Below are 18,732 nucleotides of genomic sequence, written 5' to 3' on the forward strand. Positions count from 1 at the left end.
AGAAAAATAAGGAAATACTTACCAGGGCAATCCAAAGTACAATATACTCGTCAATAAAGCTATTAAAATATTGGTCCAGAAACAAGAGTGCTGGGCCTATGAATGCTGTGTCATGCAGATGCATCTCACTCTTGGTCATATGTGCAACCTGTTGGGAAAAATTAAAACTCATAAATATTCTATTTCAGCATCTATACTGAATAATTTAATATTGGAGGGGAGGTGTAAACAACTGAATTCTGATTTCTCTTTATAGCTTGGGCTATCACCAATTTCCCAGGGCATACTCTGTTGGAAGCAAATGAGGCGTATCATTACATATACCACTATACAGCTTTCATAAATGCAGTATTTGAAAGAAGTTTGGAAAATCATTGTTTGCAGCTGGAGAAAGAAAGTAAACCTTTCACAACAAAGTATACCATATGAGACCAGCAAATACTAAGAGTTAAGTACTTTGTATTTATGGGACACCTCATAAAATAAATTCTCTAACTTACCACCAGTTTGTTAGTTATTTTAGCAGAAACAAAACCAAAAGTCAGTATGTAGAGGCAAGGATGCTTTTCAAAGAGTTGCACAGCAGATTTCTTGTAGATCATAGCGGCTAACGCAATGACGGATCCAATGTGAAGAAAGGGTGAAAGGACACTTGTTCCCTACACAGAGAAAGAGCTTTGTATTTATCAAGGGCATATTACAGAAACAAATATCTCAACATGCTATCTCCAGAACAACTGGAGGCTGGCTGACTGTCCTTTTGTAACATTCTAACGCTACATTCTTTAATCCACTCAGCTGGCAGTAAGGAAGTGTAGAGAAGGATGTCACCTGGCTGTGTGGTTGGAGTCTCTAACAGAAAAGCAGGCATGGTGAACTTTGTGCTGCATGCCCGGCCTAAGTGCAATTTCAGTCACAAAACAGCTTGATTAAATGCAATTCTTACCCAGTTCTAGCCTAACAGATGTGAACGGATGAATTTTTAAGGCACAAGTGGCCCAGATATTTTCATCTGGATGACGAAACAAAGACAATGTCTAGCACTACATACTAAAAAGTCAACCATCTTAGTTTAAAATGCAAAATCCACAAACACATCTATTGAAGATCAACATTTGTACTAAAATCTGAAAATAAGTGTGGTAGATCAGAGAAATGGTTATTTCATCATCGTTGAAAAACGGAGAACCATTTACCATGTGAAATCTATGAATCTACCCTAACACAACCAGCAGGCAAACAAAAATAAAAATCATGTCAGAAAATTATAGGCCTTCTGGGTCAGGTTTTTTTTTTTAAAAAAAAAAGAAATTTCCTCATTTCCAAAGCCCCTGAAGCATTTGCATGTTTCATTTAGATTGGGATAGGGAATATTTTTTAACTCTAGGGCTCCCTTCCCTCAAGGGTAACTTGGGGTGTGCATGTCAGTGGTCAGCAGGGCTGACGCCACAAACATCCTGCCCACACTCCATCCACACACACACACAATTTTCACACATCCATACATGATGATCTTTGCCAGCCACTGAGAAAGTAGCCAATGGGAAAAGTTGCCAATTTCTTCCATCAGCAGCTTGCTTGGCTTCTGTACTGAGCACAGAGAAAGAGGTTTTGATAGGCAACAGGACTCTACGGCCAAACTCCTTCCCAACTGTGTTCCTTATGCCAGTATGCAAAGTAGAAGACCATACCAATAAAATGAGTCCACTCAAAGACATATAGTATTCTAAAGACTGGCAGGGGAAAAGGGAGACTGAGTTACCCAAAAGGTAAAGAAAAACTCACTGCTATAGTTGATCCATTTTTGCCAACACCACCTGTGAAGATCACACCAAAGTAGTTTGTACAGGAGAATATGGTTCCTGCTACAGTACAAAGAGCTGGAAGTATTTTCACTGGGATGTTAAGCACTGGAATCTTAACAGGAGAGGAAGAAAAATATGGACACAGTTTAAAGAATTCTAGATTTCAAGTAAACTCAAACATTCCACTTTTCCAAATCTAGTATTTGGGAACTACCTAGAAACAACAGGGGGTACAATATTCTTTCACACATTACCTTTCAGATAGCTGAAGACCTGTATCCATGATGACAACACGGGAGAAATATCAGTATTTGAGAACTTATTCCTGGGGAGAGCAGACAATACTGAATGGACAGAGAAGTCAGTATTTAGGTTTCCATTCTGAGGTGGTCAGAAACCAGGATCCATGAAGTATGGTGTGGTAGTTAATGTTGACCTACCACTGGCAGGAGCAGGGTTCAAATCCCCACTCTACTCTCACCCTACTCTACCTTACAAAGTTGTTCTGAAGGAAAAGGGGGGTGAACCTGCACATCCCCTTGAGTTCCTATAGGGGAGGTGAGATATACCGTATTTTTCGCCCCATAAGACGCACTTTTTCCTCTCCAGAAATGAAGAGGAAACCGGGGGTGCGTCTTATGGGGCGAATGCCTGCAAGCCTCGCGCCCTCGGCAGGAGGTCCCACCGGGTGCGCGAGGCTTGGGGCGGCAGCCTGTCGCCCGAAGCACGGGGAGCCCTCGGGAGGGCTCCCCCTGCTTCGGGCGAGTGTCTGCAAGCCTCGCGCACCCGGCAGGAGGTCCCACCGGGTGCGCGAGGCTTGGGGCGGCAGCGGACTTCTAGCTTCTAGGTGCGCGCAAGCAGTCCGCTGCCGCCCCAAGCCTGGCGCACCCGGCAGGAGGTCCTACCGGGTGCGCGAGGCTTGGGGCGGCAGCGGACTGCTTGCGCGCACCTAGAAGCTAGCAGTCCGCTGCCGCCCCAAGCCTGGCGCACCCGGCAGGAGGTCCCACCGGGTGCGCCAGGCTTGGGGCGGCAGCGGACTGCTAGCTTCTAGGTGAGCGCAAGCAGTCCGCTGCCGCCCCAAGCCTGGCGCACCCGGCAGGAGGTCCTACCGGGTGCGCGAGGCTTGGGGCGGCAGCGGACTGCTTGCGCGCACCTAGAAGCTAGCAGTCCGCTGCCGCCCCAAGCCTGGCGCACCCGGCAGGAGGTCCCACCGGGTGCGCGAGGCTTGGGGCGGCATCGGACTGCTAGCTTCTAGGTGAGCGCAAGCAGTCCGCTGCCGCCCCAAGCCTGGCGCACCCGGCAGGGGGTGCGCGAGGCTTGGGGCGGCAGCGGACTGCTTGCGCGCACCTAGAAGCTAGCAGTCCGATGCCGCCCCAAGCCTGGCGCACCCGCAGGAGGTCCCACCGGGTGCGCCAGGCTTGGGGCGGCAGCGGACTGCTAGCTTCTAGGTGCGCGCAAGCAGTCCGCTGCCGCCCCAAGCCTGGCGCACCCGGTGGGACCTCCTGGTGCGCCAGGCTTGGGGCGGCAGCGGACTGCTTGCGGGCACCTAGAAGCTAGCAGTCCGCTGCCGCCCCAAGCCTGGCGCACCCGGCAGGAGGTCCCACCGGGTGCGCCAGGCTTGGGGCGGCAGCGGACTGCTAGCTTCTAGGTGAGCGCAAGCAGTCCGCTGCCGCCCCAAGCCTGGCGCACCCGGCAGGGGGTGCGCGAGGCTTGGGGCGGCAGCGGACTGCTTGCGCGCACCTAGAAGCTAGCAGTCCGCTGCCGCCCCAAGCCTGGCGCACCCGCAGGAGGTCCCACCGGGTGCGCCAGGCTTGGGGCGGCAGCGGACTGCTAGCTTCTAGGTGCGCGCAAGCAGTCCGATGCCGCCCCAAGCCTCGCGCACCCGGTGGGACCTCCTGCCGGGTGCGCCAGGCTTGGGGCGGCAGCGGACTGCTTGCGCGCACCTAGAAGCTTGGGGCGCACTGAGCTCAGCACGCCCCAAGCTCCTGGTATAGCGCAGCGATCCGCTAGCCCTGGGAGAGCCCCGCGGCTCTCCCAGGGCTAGCGGACTGCTTGCCGGCACGCAGAAGCTTGGGGCGCGCTCACCTCAGCTTGCCCCAAGCTTCTGGATTAGGGCAGGAGTCCGCTAGCCCTGGGAGAGGCGCCCGGCTCTCCCACGCTAGCGGAGACCTTGCCTGCACGCAGAAGCTTGGGGCGCGCTGAGCTCCGCACGCCCCAAGCTCCTGGTGTAGCGCAGCGCACCTGGGGGGGAAATAAAAATTTTTTCCTTTATTTCCCCCCCCAAAATCTAGGTGCGTCTTATGGGCCGGTGCGTCTTATGGGGCGAAAAATACGGTACATTAAATAATAATAAAGAAATTGGAAGTCACATAGAGGCCAGACTAGATAGGATATGTCTAAAGAATTAGGAAGGGACATTTCAAGATATTTCAAATTTTCATGTTAAGAGCTTAGAAATGAAGAAAAGCAAATAGAAAAGTAAGTACACAGGGCTGCAGTGCTGGGTGAAAACATGGTCAATTTCTGTACCCTGGCCAGTGGCCAGAGAGATGTTCTTGGGATGCTCGTAAAGCTAAACAATAGGGTGACGACATTCCTTGTTGTTTGTCTTCAGCATCCGACAAAGGTATACTGTCCCTGAAAAATGATGGTTCCATTATAATGCATAACAGTCATTGTTGATCAACCCTCGATGAATTTATCAAATTTTGTTTTTAAGCCACTTATGCCTGTGGTCATCACTGGATCTTGTAGCATTCAATTCCCTAGGCAAAATAGCATTATGTGGAAAAAGAACTTCCTTTTGTCAATTCTGAACAGCCACTGTCAATCTGTTTTATATAATTAATTTGCAAAATCCTGACCACCACCAAACTACAGCTGGTAGGGATGTTGCACTTACTCTACAGTATTATTCTGAAACTCTTCCCCTGAAATTTGAACTAAGAACAGTATTTGAAAAACAGTGATATGAACTTAACAAAAACAAGAGAACTGTAAAGAAACAAAAGGGGCTTGTTATTTAATTTGAAGATTATACCTCACCTTTCAATCAAATGATTCTCAAGACAGTTTACAAGTATGGGGTAATAAAGCAAATTCACCCAAGCTCACACATACACAGCCTAGTAAGCTGATGGATGCTCTCACAAGTCCCAGGGCAACTGACAGTTGTAGCACTGTTCTCTTTAAACATAAGAGGTGGGGAACAGATTTCCTGGAACAGCAGTTTCCTTGGCTAATGGATGGAACCAGGCTGATCTTCCCCTTGCCATGTCTTCTTCCTGGCAGGCAGGGGGGTGCAACATCCCAATGGCCATTAGTTTCTTGTCAGTGGCAGACACTAGAGGGTGGTCTTGGCACACTGGCACACACAGATGGTGCTGCAAAAGCCATTTGACAAATCAGTGGGGAGCAGGACGTCCCCCGCCCTTTGGCATTAAATCAAAGTCCCACAGTTTGAGTGTAACAGCATCTTCACACCAATACTGGCACACAATGAGATTAGGGGAAGGAGTGGGACACTCAACCCTAATACAGGCTTTTGGCTAATTAAACCATCTATGGCCTTTTAAAATGTGGTGCGGGGGATTATTGTTGTTTGTTTGGTATGTATTTTTGTGTTTTTATATTGTCCACTGCTCTGTGATCTTTGGGTGAAGGGTAGTATAGAAATTTAACAATTAATTAAATTAAGTAAATACTGCTTCACAGCTTCATAAACCATGTTTTATGATGACTTGAACAATCATCCAAACTAAGCCAAGACCTGGGATAGCACAGTTGGTACAGCATGAAACTCTTAATCTCAGGGCCATGGGTTCAAGCCACATACTGGGTGAAAGATTCCTGTATTGCAGGGGGCTAGACTAGATGACCCTCGTGGTCCCTTCAAACTCTACAATTCTATGAGTCAATTAATGACAATCAACCAAATTTTCCTATTAACAAACAACTCTGTAAACAAATCATTTTTTAATTCTATAATGGCTGCACACACCACCACTGCAGCTTTAAAAAGAAGTGCTTTTATATTTCTTTTTAAAAGAGTGGTGAGGAACAGCATAACTATCTCTCTCCCATCATGTCGTAAACATTTATGCAGGCATTCATTTACTCTTTGGGAGGCTGTGCACTTTCCATCTCCCTTGCTGAGCTGCATACCTAGTAGCAAGGTTAACAAAAGACATAGAAGGCAACAGCAGTATAGTATCAGCTCTCCCCCACCCAGGCCTTCTGCCTCTCTTCCATCAGCTGTGAACAGAATATTGCTCTATTGTCTTGTAAAACTATTGGGCAAATGCTGAAAGGCCACAGAAAGGCCCTAGAGAGAAAAGTGGAATGATTGAGTACATGTGCAATTGAAATAATAAGCAAACATTTTAATGATACATTTTCCTCTATACAAGTGGAGTTGTGTTTTTTCCCCCAGTATAAGAAACCACCAAAATAAGCAGCAGTTGTCAAGAAAATCTAAAAAAACCCACTGTGTATATAAATAGCACCATATTAAATTTTCAGAGCAGACTTCAAAATACTTTTATGTGTTTTATACTTCAAAGAAAGCTAGGCTTACTTTTAACCAGGCTTTTTCTTGACACACCACTTCCTTTTGAGTGTAACTCACATTAACATTAACTCACATTTTGCAAGTTCCACATTATTTATTTATTTATTGTATAATTAAATTATAGCAGAAATTTGATTTGCAGCAAATTAGCTTTTGATTTTAAGATAGCTTACAAAACAAGACACACACAGCTATGTTATGGACCAAATTTTTATATTTTAGTAGACATACATATAGCATGCTCAAGCAACTATGGCAGCCAAATCATCTTAAAAAATTATTTAGTCGGACATAGTTACCAAAGATTTACCACTGCCATCGCATTTACGCTCAGGATCTGCATCCAGTTGCAATAGTCCTCCCTTTCCAAATTTAGCAGATTTGTGAACTGTCCATCAAGATGTGAATGCTTTGTTCAACCAACAGACCAAGTTTCTCCTTAATGAATATGTGTTGGGCTCCCTCTGCCTAAATGGCAGCACATAATACAAAAGAATGATGGCTTTAAATATCTTGTGGGATGAACCAGTGCAATATAGCCAAAACGGGAAGGTCTCTCCAACAAAAAGGAAAGAGATACTGTTCTAAATGTATTAACAAAATGGGTTGGGGAAAATAAACAATGTAAGTTACATGTGATATACAAGATGAACAGAATTACCATCGCTTGCCAAAATGTTGGTCCTCCAATCACTGCCAGTAAATGCATGGTTATTATGAAGACTTGAACTTCAGTCACATCAATTCTGATTAGGTACAAAAAAGCCAAAAAAGCACAATTACTCAAAGCCAATTATAATCCATCTGCAAGCATGGCAGCGCTCCTCTATCATGCACAAGGTAAAACAAAACAATGGAGAAAATGTTTTCTTGATATACTCTTGCTGTACCGCTGTTTGTTAACATCACAGCACAGAAAATGGAGATATAGGTAGGGGTTGCAATTCTAGACAGTTCTAGAGCAGGCATGTGTCAAACATACATAGCCAGAGGTGTTTTAAAGGTTTCTAGTGAAGTCAATCAACTGGTTGTATAGGCAAACTGGTTTTAAGTGCAAGATAGATTTCCCATTCCACCAATGACTGGCTGCTGGACAGGTTTTCAAAACCCCTCTGGCTGCACCTCTGCTTCATTCCTACCTACACCATGACTGTCTAGGAGTGTGGCCAAAAGGAAAAGTTGGAACTTGTTTACTTCTTTCAGCTAACCATAAGCAGTTGCAGAAATGTAAGCATTAAACCTTGCCCACCAAAAAAAAGAATTCTGACTCTTACTTTCTTGAAAAAAATGTTTGCCCTCATCACAATCTTTCTCCTTTCATTCTGTCCTGCTATTCACATAGGCATGGAACTGCTACCAGTCTCCTAACCATGGATAAGACATTAGGACCCTCACCTCTCAATAATAAATCTTCCCTCTTTATTTTTTCCCATGGTTAAATGTGATACCTTCGGGCAGTGACCATGCTTAAAGCTAACCAGCGTTTGAAGCAGGTTTGCAAACTCTGGTTAAGAAGCATCCCTGAGTAGCACCAAATTGGTTAAGGCAAATAAGGTAAGGGGGATTTGCACTGGAGAAGGGAGGAAGGGTGCAAGCCTGCAGCTTACTACCAATATCTTAACCATGGTGAAGAGCTTGGCAGTGTTACACCTTCAGTGAACCATCAACACCACTGTTTTCTACTAGTCTTAGCTAGTGCTGTTCTTTTGAAGGGCACTTGGTTGCAACTCTGAAGTTTGTGGGGTTTGGGTCTTCCTTAATAGGCCAACTGACACTTATGGGTAGTATGAATAAGCCATACTCAGAGTAGCCCCAGTGTAACGATGTAAAGACTGCATGCGGCATACATGTTTTCACCATTTATTGTTAATTATGCAGATTCATTAGCTAAGAGGCCATGGTTGGCTGTGGACCACAGTGCTCCTGTTAAGCGGGTGACCATGTTAGAAAGTGAGGGCACATTCCTGGGTACCCTCCCCTCTTCTCAAAGGTGGGCAATGCCAACAAAGCTGACAGTGCTGACTTTCTGTTTGATGGATTAAGATTCTTCCATGAGTCACAATAAAAGTTTAATTTCAGATAATCCTGTCTTGTCTTTCATGAATGAGAAGGAGTGCTGCTGAATTCACAGAGAGTAATAAAAAGTTGCATATGTGTACATACTCCATTTGTATAATGATAAAGTATATAATTGTATGTACATAATATAAAGAAAAATAAATAAATCATGGTTTCTTAATTTGCCACATGCTTTCTACTCTCTTTCTTTTCCACAGGCATTACTAATGGACACCAGTTCACTCCCTTATTTTCACAAGAGAAACATAATGTAGACCTTAGCACTAGAAATGAAATGCTTCTGTTTATATGTACTTTATACCTACAATCTACATAGGTTCAAGTTCCAAAGCCAAATGGGGATGTGCCCGCATCCAAGGGCCAATTACAAAGGAAAGTGTCTTCACACCCAGCATGAGTTACATAATTTCTGAAGGCACTTGGTTAAGTGTATGGCTCATAACTTCTAACAAACGTTTGGCCTCAAATCACTGCTAACATAACATTTAATACTCTGTTGTGGCAGATGCAATTACTGGTTCAAAAACTTTAATTAGTTTCATCTATGATGGCAGGAGGGGAAATATACACCAAGAACAGAGAAAAACTGGATTAAGCAAACTTGTGTAAATCACACTGTTAGTCAAAGAGAAAACTGAGGCAGCAGAGAGAGTACAGAAGAGGAAGAAATATCTGAAAGTGGGAACAGGATGGGTTTGTGAGAAAATATAATAGATTAACATATGAAGTCTTACAATGAGAGACTATAACATTTTCAAAACACTCCCTTCAAATACTTACAAACTGTGTTAAATCCATTTTATGTCCCGCATATGATCAGCATTTCAGGACCACATTTGCACTATCAATTATGTTTGTGTCAGGGAGAATCCCTATTATAAATTGACCTTGTGAAAGAAATAATGTCTGCATTTCAATTTTTATTTTTGCTTTAATTCAGATTTTATTAACCATTATGTTATGTTTGAAGGTATTAAATGCATCGTTTACATCTTTAAAATCTAAGATGTGAGATCTCAACTTTTTTACATTAAATGTAGAAAGCTGAGGTGCCAGTTAAACTCACCAGGCACAGGTTCAGATATGAACTTGCAGGCCATATTACTGGCCTGAAAGAGGCACATACTGCAAATCACCAACTTATTCTTTGGTTCTGATAAAATCTGAGTCAGAATTTCTAGCTTACTCCCAACACACATACACACCACCTACTAAACGACAACTTTGTACAACCAGAAGAAGTCCCACTGGGATATATTTCCTGGCTGTACAAAGGTGTCAAGGGTAACCAGGGTCAGGGAGAGTTGCAGGCCTTTCTAATGCCTGTGTCTTTGATGGCAGTATCCGTAAAAATCAATGGGGGCAGGTAGCCCCCACAAAGAATACTGCCAACCCAAGGGTCTTCAGGTGGGCATTGGGTTTCCCTCCAAAACTATTTTCATGGGTGCAAGCTTTTAAATCTTTCTATTTAGTGGAACGCAGCTCTATTAGAATTTTAAAAGATTGCACCTGCGAAAGACCACTTGTGGTGGTGCATACTCTGAAACAAAGTGGGACACCTTCTGTCTAATAGTTTTCACGGGTGCAGCTTATTTACCACAAAATGCTCAGTCAGTTATGTGCAACTCCAGGAGCCATTCTACCTCAGTCCTCATTTCGCCATGTACTCATTTTGTCTTGCTTTTTTAAAAAAAATCTGATCAGATGCATATATGAAAATAGAAATAAAAATGACAGCCGCTCCACAGAGTTGGGGCAAGTTAGCTGTAAAACTCGTGAAAAAAATATTCAGGGTCCTACTGACTTGTCACAGTTTTATTACGGTATGAGCATCCCTCAAACCAGGAGGCCTTCAGTTCAAATGCAACCACTACTCACTACAAGGTTTCAGCGAAGCTACTATGCCCCAGCATCTGTCCTCCTCAGGACCTTACATTGTTGCTATAAGGATTACAGACCCCATGTATACATTTGAACAGCTGAAAGCATGATATAAATGCTATTCCCCCCCCCCCGCCTTACTGATACTACATGCTGGCACAGCTGACTCTCTGTTTCAAACTTACCAGCAGTCTGCTCTGCAGCTTGTTTTGTGCCCCACACCAAGTCATCCAAACTTTATGCTGCTTCATACAATATGCCAGTTATGCTTGACCAAGGTAATCAGTGTTTCCTTTCGGTATGAGCAGAGTACAGCTAGCTCCCATGCCCATGTGCCTGAGAGTTTTGTTTGGAATGGGACTCCCCAACCCAACCCCGCTTGACGGTATCAGGAGTGAAACAGACTTCAATCCCTAAGTTTAGCAAGTACTGAAAAAAACAACACCCCTATGCTACTTGGCAACAGGTACAAATTAGACGGAGAAAGGTTGTTCCAGCAATCTTTCTGTGTGAAATGACTTTTGCTTTCACAAATAATATTAATAGAAAGAGGTGCAAGAAAAGGACAGCAAAGTTAAGCAAGATATTGAGAGATTCAGAAGACCCAAGTTTAGTTGCTTTCTTAGAATTATGTCATCTTGAAGAAATAACATATTCATATGGGATTCTACCAAGCAACAGAAAGCTCAAAACCCCTTCTAAGAGCTTGAATTTACTTTCCTAATATCTAGGTAAAGGGAAGCTGGCAATGGAACTTCGGTTTATGAGGAAATTACATCACTATTAGAAAGATGGTTAGGAAAGATCCTATAGCGCTCTTTCCTAAGCATGAGGGCAAGGAACTCTAAAACATGACTAAAACTGCAATCCTAACCCAATTTACCTGAGAATAAGTCCCACTGAATTCAGTAAGACTTACTTCTGAGTAGAAATGGTTAGGATTGCCCTGTAAAAATACTTTTCTAACATCAATATATTTCACGATAGCTAACTATGTAAACAATTCTTTTTCCTGGTGGAAAGGTTTCTAGCAAAAAAGGAAGGAAATATTCCAAAGGTGTTCCAACAAAATTAATCCAAACCTTATATATAGAGATGGTTCCACCACTCTGGCATTCTGCTCTTCAAAGAGGTGAAGTCAGTTCTGTGTATTTTACAGTAGCCAATAGGGGAGAAAACACCAGAGTTTCAAAACAAAGCTTTTTTTGTTTTGTTTTAAAGTAAACAGGGGCGGAAAAGTTCAATAATCTGAGTGAGTTTTTATTTTTCATTCAGTCATTATGAGTTGCCTTTAAAACAAATGTCCATGAAATATCACCAGGAAAACAATTGGCATTTTTGCAGTTACTCTGTGCATGACAAAAAGGTGCTGCTTCTAGAGATTTCATGCCATTGTTCATTGGGTAACACTGATTTGTATCTGTTACCGTGTTATTCCAGAACCCAGGTCCCAGAGTTCCTGTGAGAAGCTGAATTATTGCAAGACAGAGTTCAGACTCTGTAACATCAAATCTATGTGTGAGGGAAAGAAACATTTAAAAACAGCTTGCTTAGAAATCTTCAACTTAATAGTTCCATAAGAACAGTTTTCCACACTGTATTAAGGATACAGACTTGAAATCAGGGTAATCTCCTTCAGAATGTTATGACAGTTGCAATTACAATTATAGAGAAAAATGAAAAGCAGTAGTAAATCCATATCCCATACAATTTAATTCAATCCCACTGACGTCAGTGGTAAAGTGCCCATTGAGTTTAATGGCTTTGGCCTGTACTCATAAGGAGTCTGAAAATATTATAAAAGCAGTACATAATTCAAATACAAATTACTAGGCAAACACCACAGAAATTGAAATTAAAGATTTACATTTTCAATAACAATACTGAATTAATACAATGAAATTTGAAACTAAATATTACGTCAGTTGTAACAGTAATATTTTAACCCAATGAATGCAAATAAAGATAATATGTTTACAATCATGTGACTTAAACTTGTGTTTAAACTTGTGTGTAAATTTTACTTTTACAGTGGTATCTCGGTTTACGAACAGTCTTGTTTACGAACTATTCGGTTTATGAATTCCGCAAAACTGGAAGTAGTGTTCTGGCTTGCAAACTTTACCTTGGTCTATGAACGGAAGCCAAACTGTGGAAGGGCACCGGTGGCGGGAGGCCTCATTAGGAAAAGCACGTCTTGGTTTAAGAACAGATTTGGTTTAAGAACGGACTTCCGGAACACATTAAGTTCAGAAACCGAGGTACCACTGTACTCAGGAAAAGCAGCTATAAGAAGGAAGCTTTACTCACACTAGATTCTTTAAGCACTTACACTGGTCTCTTTGTAAATAAAGCAGTAAGAAGAATGTAAGGGGACTGTGCATCTATTTTATATTTATTAAAATATTCCACGTTAAGGCTGAAATGGTCTGGAGAACATTGAACTCACGTGCAACTTACTTCTTTCTTTAGTTCGCAGAACACTATTTGTTCTGCACCAAGCAGACAGTCTACTTTCAAATTTAGCTAATGTTTCGGTCACCATGTATTGTTAAGGCTTGTTTCCCCCAACTATCATTCCTGCTTTAACATTACCTATGAAGCTTTGAATCTAGTAAAAATGTACTCTTCAAACTGTATGAATGGTAACTGGTGACACTAGCATTATACCTTGTGGCACCGCAATGAAGATAGGAGACAGAAAAGCTGAATGCGAGAAGATGTCAGGTCACTTATTGCTAAACAAGCTTCCTACCCTTGAGATGGGTGTGGACAATAATTTGCATGTTCTGATTTGATTAGTCAGTGATTTTATAACTTAGGTAGAAACAATACTTTTTTTTTTTGCCTTTTAAACCTGCTAAATCCTTAACTAGTGATCTGTAATCACTATATTAAAAACAGGCACTAAAACGTGAATTGTATTTAGGGAAGGAGAAACATTCCATGATAGGTAAAGCTAAAGAAAGGAACATTTTAAAAAATAACGACAGCATTCAACATGCAAAGTTAACAATTATTGCAATCTAAGCAATGCATCTGATTTTTTGAATGCTACGTTTAAACATTTGGGTAATATTCAGCATTAGTTATACTCAGTGCAGCTACTCAAGTCCATTTTTAGGCCATTATAATCAAACATTTGCATTTAAATAAAAGAGAAGACCTAATGAAACAAAGCTAGCTGAACTAGCACAGTCTACCAGATTGAAATGAACCAATCATATTTTTCAAAATGTATAACACATTTTCTTAAAGGTTACAGAACAGAATGCTTGTTCTTTCTTGCTTTGTCAAATAAAACAAACTTGGTTAATTAGTGTACATTTCAAACTGTAAAAATGTAAATATAGCATATATTTAAAGATGTGTTATTTAATATTATGTAGTTCTTTTTGCCAGCAAAGCTGCTAAGCTTATGTCTCACCTCGTGTTACACTCAAGCTTGGGTTTCATTTCATGATATGCACTAACTAACCTAGTGACAGCCTAGTGACTCCCTAAACTGGAGTTCAGTCAGCTCTCCAAAATCCAGAATTGTGGGTCAAAGACAATTGCATGAAATCACTGCATAAAACAGCTACATAACATTTATCTTGAGTATGGAGAAGGGTGGGCAATAGAAAAAATAGACATATACACAGATTCCAATAAGCATATCTTAGAATTTGCAGAAAGGAAGTTAGGCTGCAACACTTCAGCCTGAGAGAAACTTTAGCTTCCATAGTAGCAATTGAATGGCCTACATTTGTCTATTTTCTACTGGATGTGTGATATTATTAATGCTCCAAGAAAGCAATGCCCTTCTGAGGCACTAATTTTAATATTAAGTAATTAACACACCACTGTAATTTTGAGAGACAGAAGGGATTAATCCTGGCAACTGTCCTTCCTTTCCCCATTTTTTTTTTAAAGTTTACCCAACACTCTTGTTTGCCTGAATTACTTTTGCCCTTCAAAGCTAGTTTTGCAATGTTTTTATACAACACTGAACTCTAGTGCACTCCATTAAACTTTCCCACTCATTTCTTCCCTCTCCTCTGGCCTGTATCTGCATACCAAAGCAGGTAAAGCGGGAGGCATCTAAAGAAACCAGTATGGCTGTATAAGGAGCTTACAGATGAGCTGAGTTTTAAGAAGGCCATATATAAGAAATGGAAGAAAGGGGAAATCGCAAAGGAAGAGTATACCCGAGTAGCCAACAGTTGCAGGGAATGTCTGGTGGGCCAAAGCTCAGAATGAGCTTAGGCTTGCAAGAGAGGTTAAAAATAATTTTTTAAGTGTCTTCTTTCTTCTCCCCCTCCCCGCCCCCACCTTCCACTGTGGCCACCATGAGCAGCAGGTGCAAAAGTTGCTCCACGGCTTTACAAAGCCCTGCTAGCCAGAGGAGGGAGTTTGGACTGTGGTCTAAAATGGAAAAAACAGAATTGCATGGCACCTAATTATGTCTCTAATTCCTACACTATCCTTAATCAATCTGTGCTGTTAATAAACTATGATCAGGGACCCCATTGGGGCCGAGCTATTTTGGGGGGGCCCAGTTTTGAGAGGGTGGAGGAGACCGAGCGCGGAACCGAGCATGGCACAGCTTCAGTGGCCAGCTCCTCCTCCTACCACGGAAAGAGGCCACATGAGAGAGAGGAGCCACTGGCCACTGAAGCTGCACTGCACTCAGCACCATGCTGAGCCGCCTCCTGACATCATGTGTGTGACACTGCCCCAATCTCTGGTGCAAGTTGGTGCCTCTTATTTTCAACCTGATTATTCACTATGATTAAAAGGTGCCGAACTGAAAGAACAATTTAATTAGCACTACTTTTGTTTAGGCCAAAACATTGCTTCAATATACTCTGCCATAGATTATAGATTTGCATATACCTTCTGACTGACTTAATCACTTAACAGTGTAATGTTTGGCAATATTAGGTTTCTCTCTTAGGTGGTTTACTTACATTCCAAAGCGCAATGTTCCAGAGACATATGTCTGCCAGTGTGCGCAGTAAAACATGAACGTTCCAGCAAAACAGCAAAAGAACATCCAGTCAGGATTTGTCCCCAGCTGCACAGCAATACACGTTCCCAAAACCACAAACACTGCAGAAAAAAATCAGTTAAAATGAGCATAGATTACAGATTTCAAAAGCAAAGAATGAACAAACAAATGGGTTCAATAGTCTGTAGTACGCAGTTGGCACTCTCTTTTACTTACTGCTCTGTATTTTTGATGCATGGTCATAAGAATTTTAAGATTCAAGATCAAATATATGCATAAAGTATAGTCAGAAACAAATTTCAACAGTCAAAGTAACTAAACTAGAGAAAATTGGTGGGTTCTCAGTTCCATCAGAATTTATATTGTTACGCATTTTAAATATGAAAATAAAATTACCATTGAGTTTTAATAACTGCATGATTTAGATTGCAAATTTTAAACACACTTGTCTGGGAGTAAGTCTCATTGAATGGAGTGAGATTTACTTCCAAGCAGACACACATAAGACAACTGCATGGTAAGTAACATTTCATAACCACTGGGCAGCCCAATTCTGTTATGGTTAAGTTAATGTGGCACTACAGCAGATCCAGAATTGTTAGACTGATACTGTAATTCTGCAAACATAATAGGAAAGAGGAGAAATCTGACTATTAGGATTAAGCACATTGGTTTCCTTTTCTTGTGTTATAATTCCTCCTGCTTCCCCTAATCAAGGTAAAGGAGCGTGAAATTGATGAAGCAGTATTTGAAATAGCTTTGCTCACTTTGCTGCCCTTTTGTAGCAAAGTACTTAGTACACAGGTTGTTAGACAGGAACTCAACTACCGGTACTTAATGTATCATAGCATTAAGCATCACTTTAAGCAGCACAGCTAATTTTGGTTGCAACTGGATGAGACTGTTTAGTGTTTTTATCAGAGGTTCTTCATGTTTTATTCTGTTTAGTAGGTTTAGGGGTGCTTAATAATGTTTTACTAAACATTATTTCTTAACTAAAAGTTTTATTCTATTTTATATTTAACATCCAACTTACAGCAAAACTGTGCTAAAATATCACAATTTCAATTTTCATGTCAAAATTTGGATGTTCAGTGAGTTCGACAAAATGGTCCAACAGCTAAGAAAATTACACATACAGTTTCAGTGTGTGTGTGTGTGCTTTGTACCCAAATTTTGCACACTAGTCACATCTTAGATAATGTTTTTAAAAAACCTGTTAAAGCTACTTTGGGGGCTTCAAGGAATTGGGCAGTCCCTGAGCTAGCCTACAGGACAGTTTGTGAAGCTTCTGAGTCTTAGGCACTTGCAATCACTGACCATGTGTGGATGGGACTGGACCAAGTTAAAGCAAAGCAGTGTTTCGACATATAATCTCTGTAAGTCCTTTCCACCTACAGGAACAGGGCTGAGACTAAGGGAGGTCCATCACATGGACACAGGTAAGAGCTCAGAGAGACTCTGCCTAAGGTGCACTTGGCTTCAAGTTTGGTTGGACAAGTTGAGGGATTGCACAAAGCCTTTGTTCCTGAGGCTCAGGAGCTTCCCTGAGTTGTAGCATGTAGGCTAATTCAATTTCTGGCATCTTATTAAACAACCTTATAATCTTTCATAAACTCCCTTCTGATGTCTAGGATTTGTTTGGAAAATGGATGAAATTCCAGGGGAACTGGAAAACCATGGTGCTTTTCAACAATAATGAAGTGAGAATGAAACTAAAAGACTCAGATCAGTTTGCACATCACATTGAACCATAATTCAAATAAGCTATTGTTTAATGTGAATGTGTAGCATCCTAAGTGCTCCAGCCAGGAAACAAACCACGGAGTGGCATAGCATGACCCCAGAACCTGGGCTTGTGGTTTGTTTCTCTCCAAACACATGGAAAAACCAAGGGATGCTAACCATTTATGGTTTGTGGGGGTTTTTTGTGGGGTGGGAAGGATTCATGAGTCCAGGTTTGGATGCAAGACTAAACCAGACTATGTATGGTCTGCTTTCCAGCAACATGGCAGGTGCAGGGGTGAAGTGCCTGTGATTTCAGTGGCATGTGCAAGCATGCTGCACTCTCACATTAAACCATCACTTCTTTTAACTATAGTTTAAGGTACTCAGCTCTACTTTATTGCATCTTTGTTCAAAGAATCTGGACAGGGGGTAGATTAAAAATCTAAATGCCCAATCATATTTCAAATATTTAAATACTTTAGATTTACTGTAATTTTAACATAAGGATTTAAACTATTTACTATGAAATTAAAATTACCTAGTGAAATTTTGATTCTGTATTAAACGTACTAGCTAAACCTTGAAAGATGGCACAGGATTATACAATCAGAGTACATTATTTTCATTCTGCCAGAGCGCCAACAGTTTTTCTTTCTGTTTGCAGTTCAGTATCCCAAGTATCCTTCAAAGTATAAATGACTTAACAGACCCTTATATTTCAGTAATATATGACATAATACCTGTGGACAGTGAATCACAGCCATGGTCAAAAAGTTCTCCCAAAGGGCTACTACTATTGGTTCTTCTTGCTTGCTTCCCATCTATAGCATCCAAAGACTGGTATATGAAAAGGCCACAAGCACATGCAATATATGCCCAAGCAGGTGCCTAAGAGAGAAAGTATGTGACTGCAGTTAATGTCAATAAAAAGTTTACAGGGTCTTAAATCAGATGTGGTTCTCCCATGCTGCAAATTTATTCCCAGTTTTAACTACAGTGGTACCTTGGGTTACATACACTTCAGGTTACAGACTCTGCTAACCCAGAAATAGTACCTCGGGTTAAGAACTTTGCTTCAGGATGAGAACAGAAATTGTGCTCCAGCAGCGTGGCAGCAGCGGGAGGCCCTATTAGCTAAAGTGGTGCTTCAGGTTAAGAACAGTTTCAGGTTAAGAATGGACCTCCGGAACAAATTAAGTACTTAACCCGAGGTACCGCTGTATCTGTAAAAAGTTATAAATATTCCCACTTTTCTGGAGTGTGGAAAACCTAGCTGTGATGACATGGTTTGCCTCAAGTACTCTTACAGTTTAATCTGACACATGAAGCTAGTCTCACTCTGCTCAATAGGTCCCACTCCCAAATACCCATGTATTGTGCAGGATACCTGAGAATAAGTCTCAAAGTCCAACAAGTCCTAATTCTGTAATGTATCTCTGGTACATTCATCCCAGAAAAGCATACCTTGCTCCAAGCATAACACAGGAACATAAGAAGCTGCCTTATGCCAAGTCAGACCATTGGTCCATCTAGCACAGCACTATCTACACTGACTAGCAGTAGGTCTGCATTATTTTTAGAAAGGGGTCTCTGCCAGCCCTACCTGGCTATGCCACATATTGAACCTGTAACTTTTTGCATGCAAAATGAAAGCTCCACCACTGAGCCACAGACTT

General features: G+C 41.8%; 1 protein-coding gene across 11 annotated transcripts in view; it reads right to left on the bottom strand.

The window, feature by feature from the left end:
* The window catches only part of CEPT1 (choline/ethanolamine phosphotransferase 1), a 28,694-nt gene that overhangs the window by 1,525 nt on the left and 8,437 nt on the right, over window positions 1-18,732 (bottom strand). For 6 of the 11 annotated variants that reach the window (XM_083508584.1, XM_083508585.1, XM_083508587.1 and 3 more), the window contains exons 3-8: window positions 17,797-17,944; window positions 15,288-15,429; window positions 7,037-7,121; window positions 1,786-1,917; window positions 501-659; window positions 23-148 (exon numbers count right to left, since the gene is read on the bottom strand). In XM_083508584.1, the coding sequence (XP_083364710.1) occupies window positions 23-148; window positions 501-659; window positions 1,786-1,917; window positions 7,037-7,121; window positions 15,288-15,429; window positions 17,797-17,944 (792 nt within the window). Of the gene's footprint in view, window positions 1-22; window positions 149-500; window positions 660-1,785; window positions 1,918-7,036; window positions 7,122-11,762; window positions 11,848-15,287; window positions 15,430-17,796; window positions 17,945-18,732 lie in introns of all 11 variants that reach the window. The other 5 variants (XM_083508590.1, XM_083508591.1, XM_083508582.1 and 2 more) reach the window with 1 other exon arrangement.

Source organism: Podarcis liolepis (genome assembly GCF_965112155.1).
Source record: "Podarcis liolepis genome assembly, chromosome: 6".
NCBI classification, from domain to species: domain Eukaryota; kingdom Metazoa; phylum Chordata; class Lepidosauria; order Squamata; family Lacertidae; genus Podarcis; species Podarcis liolepis.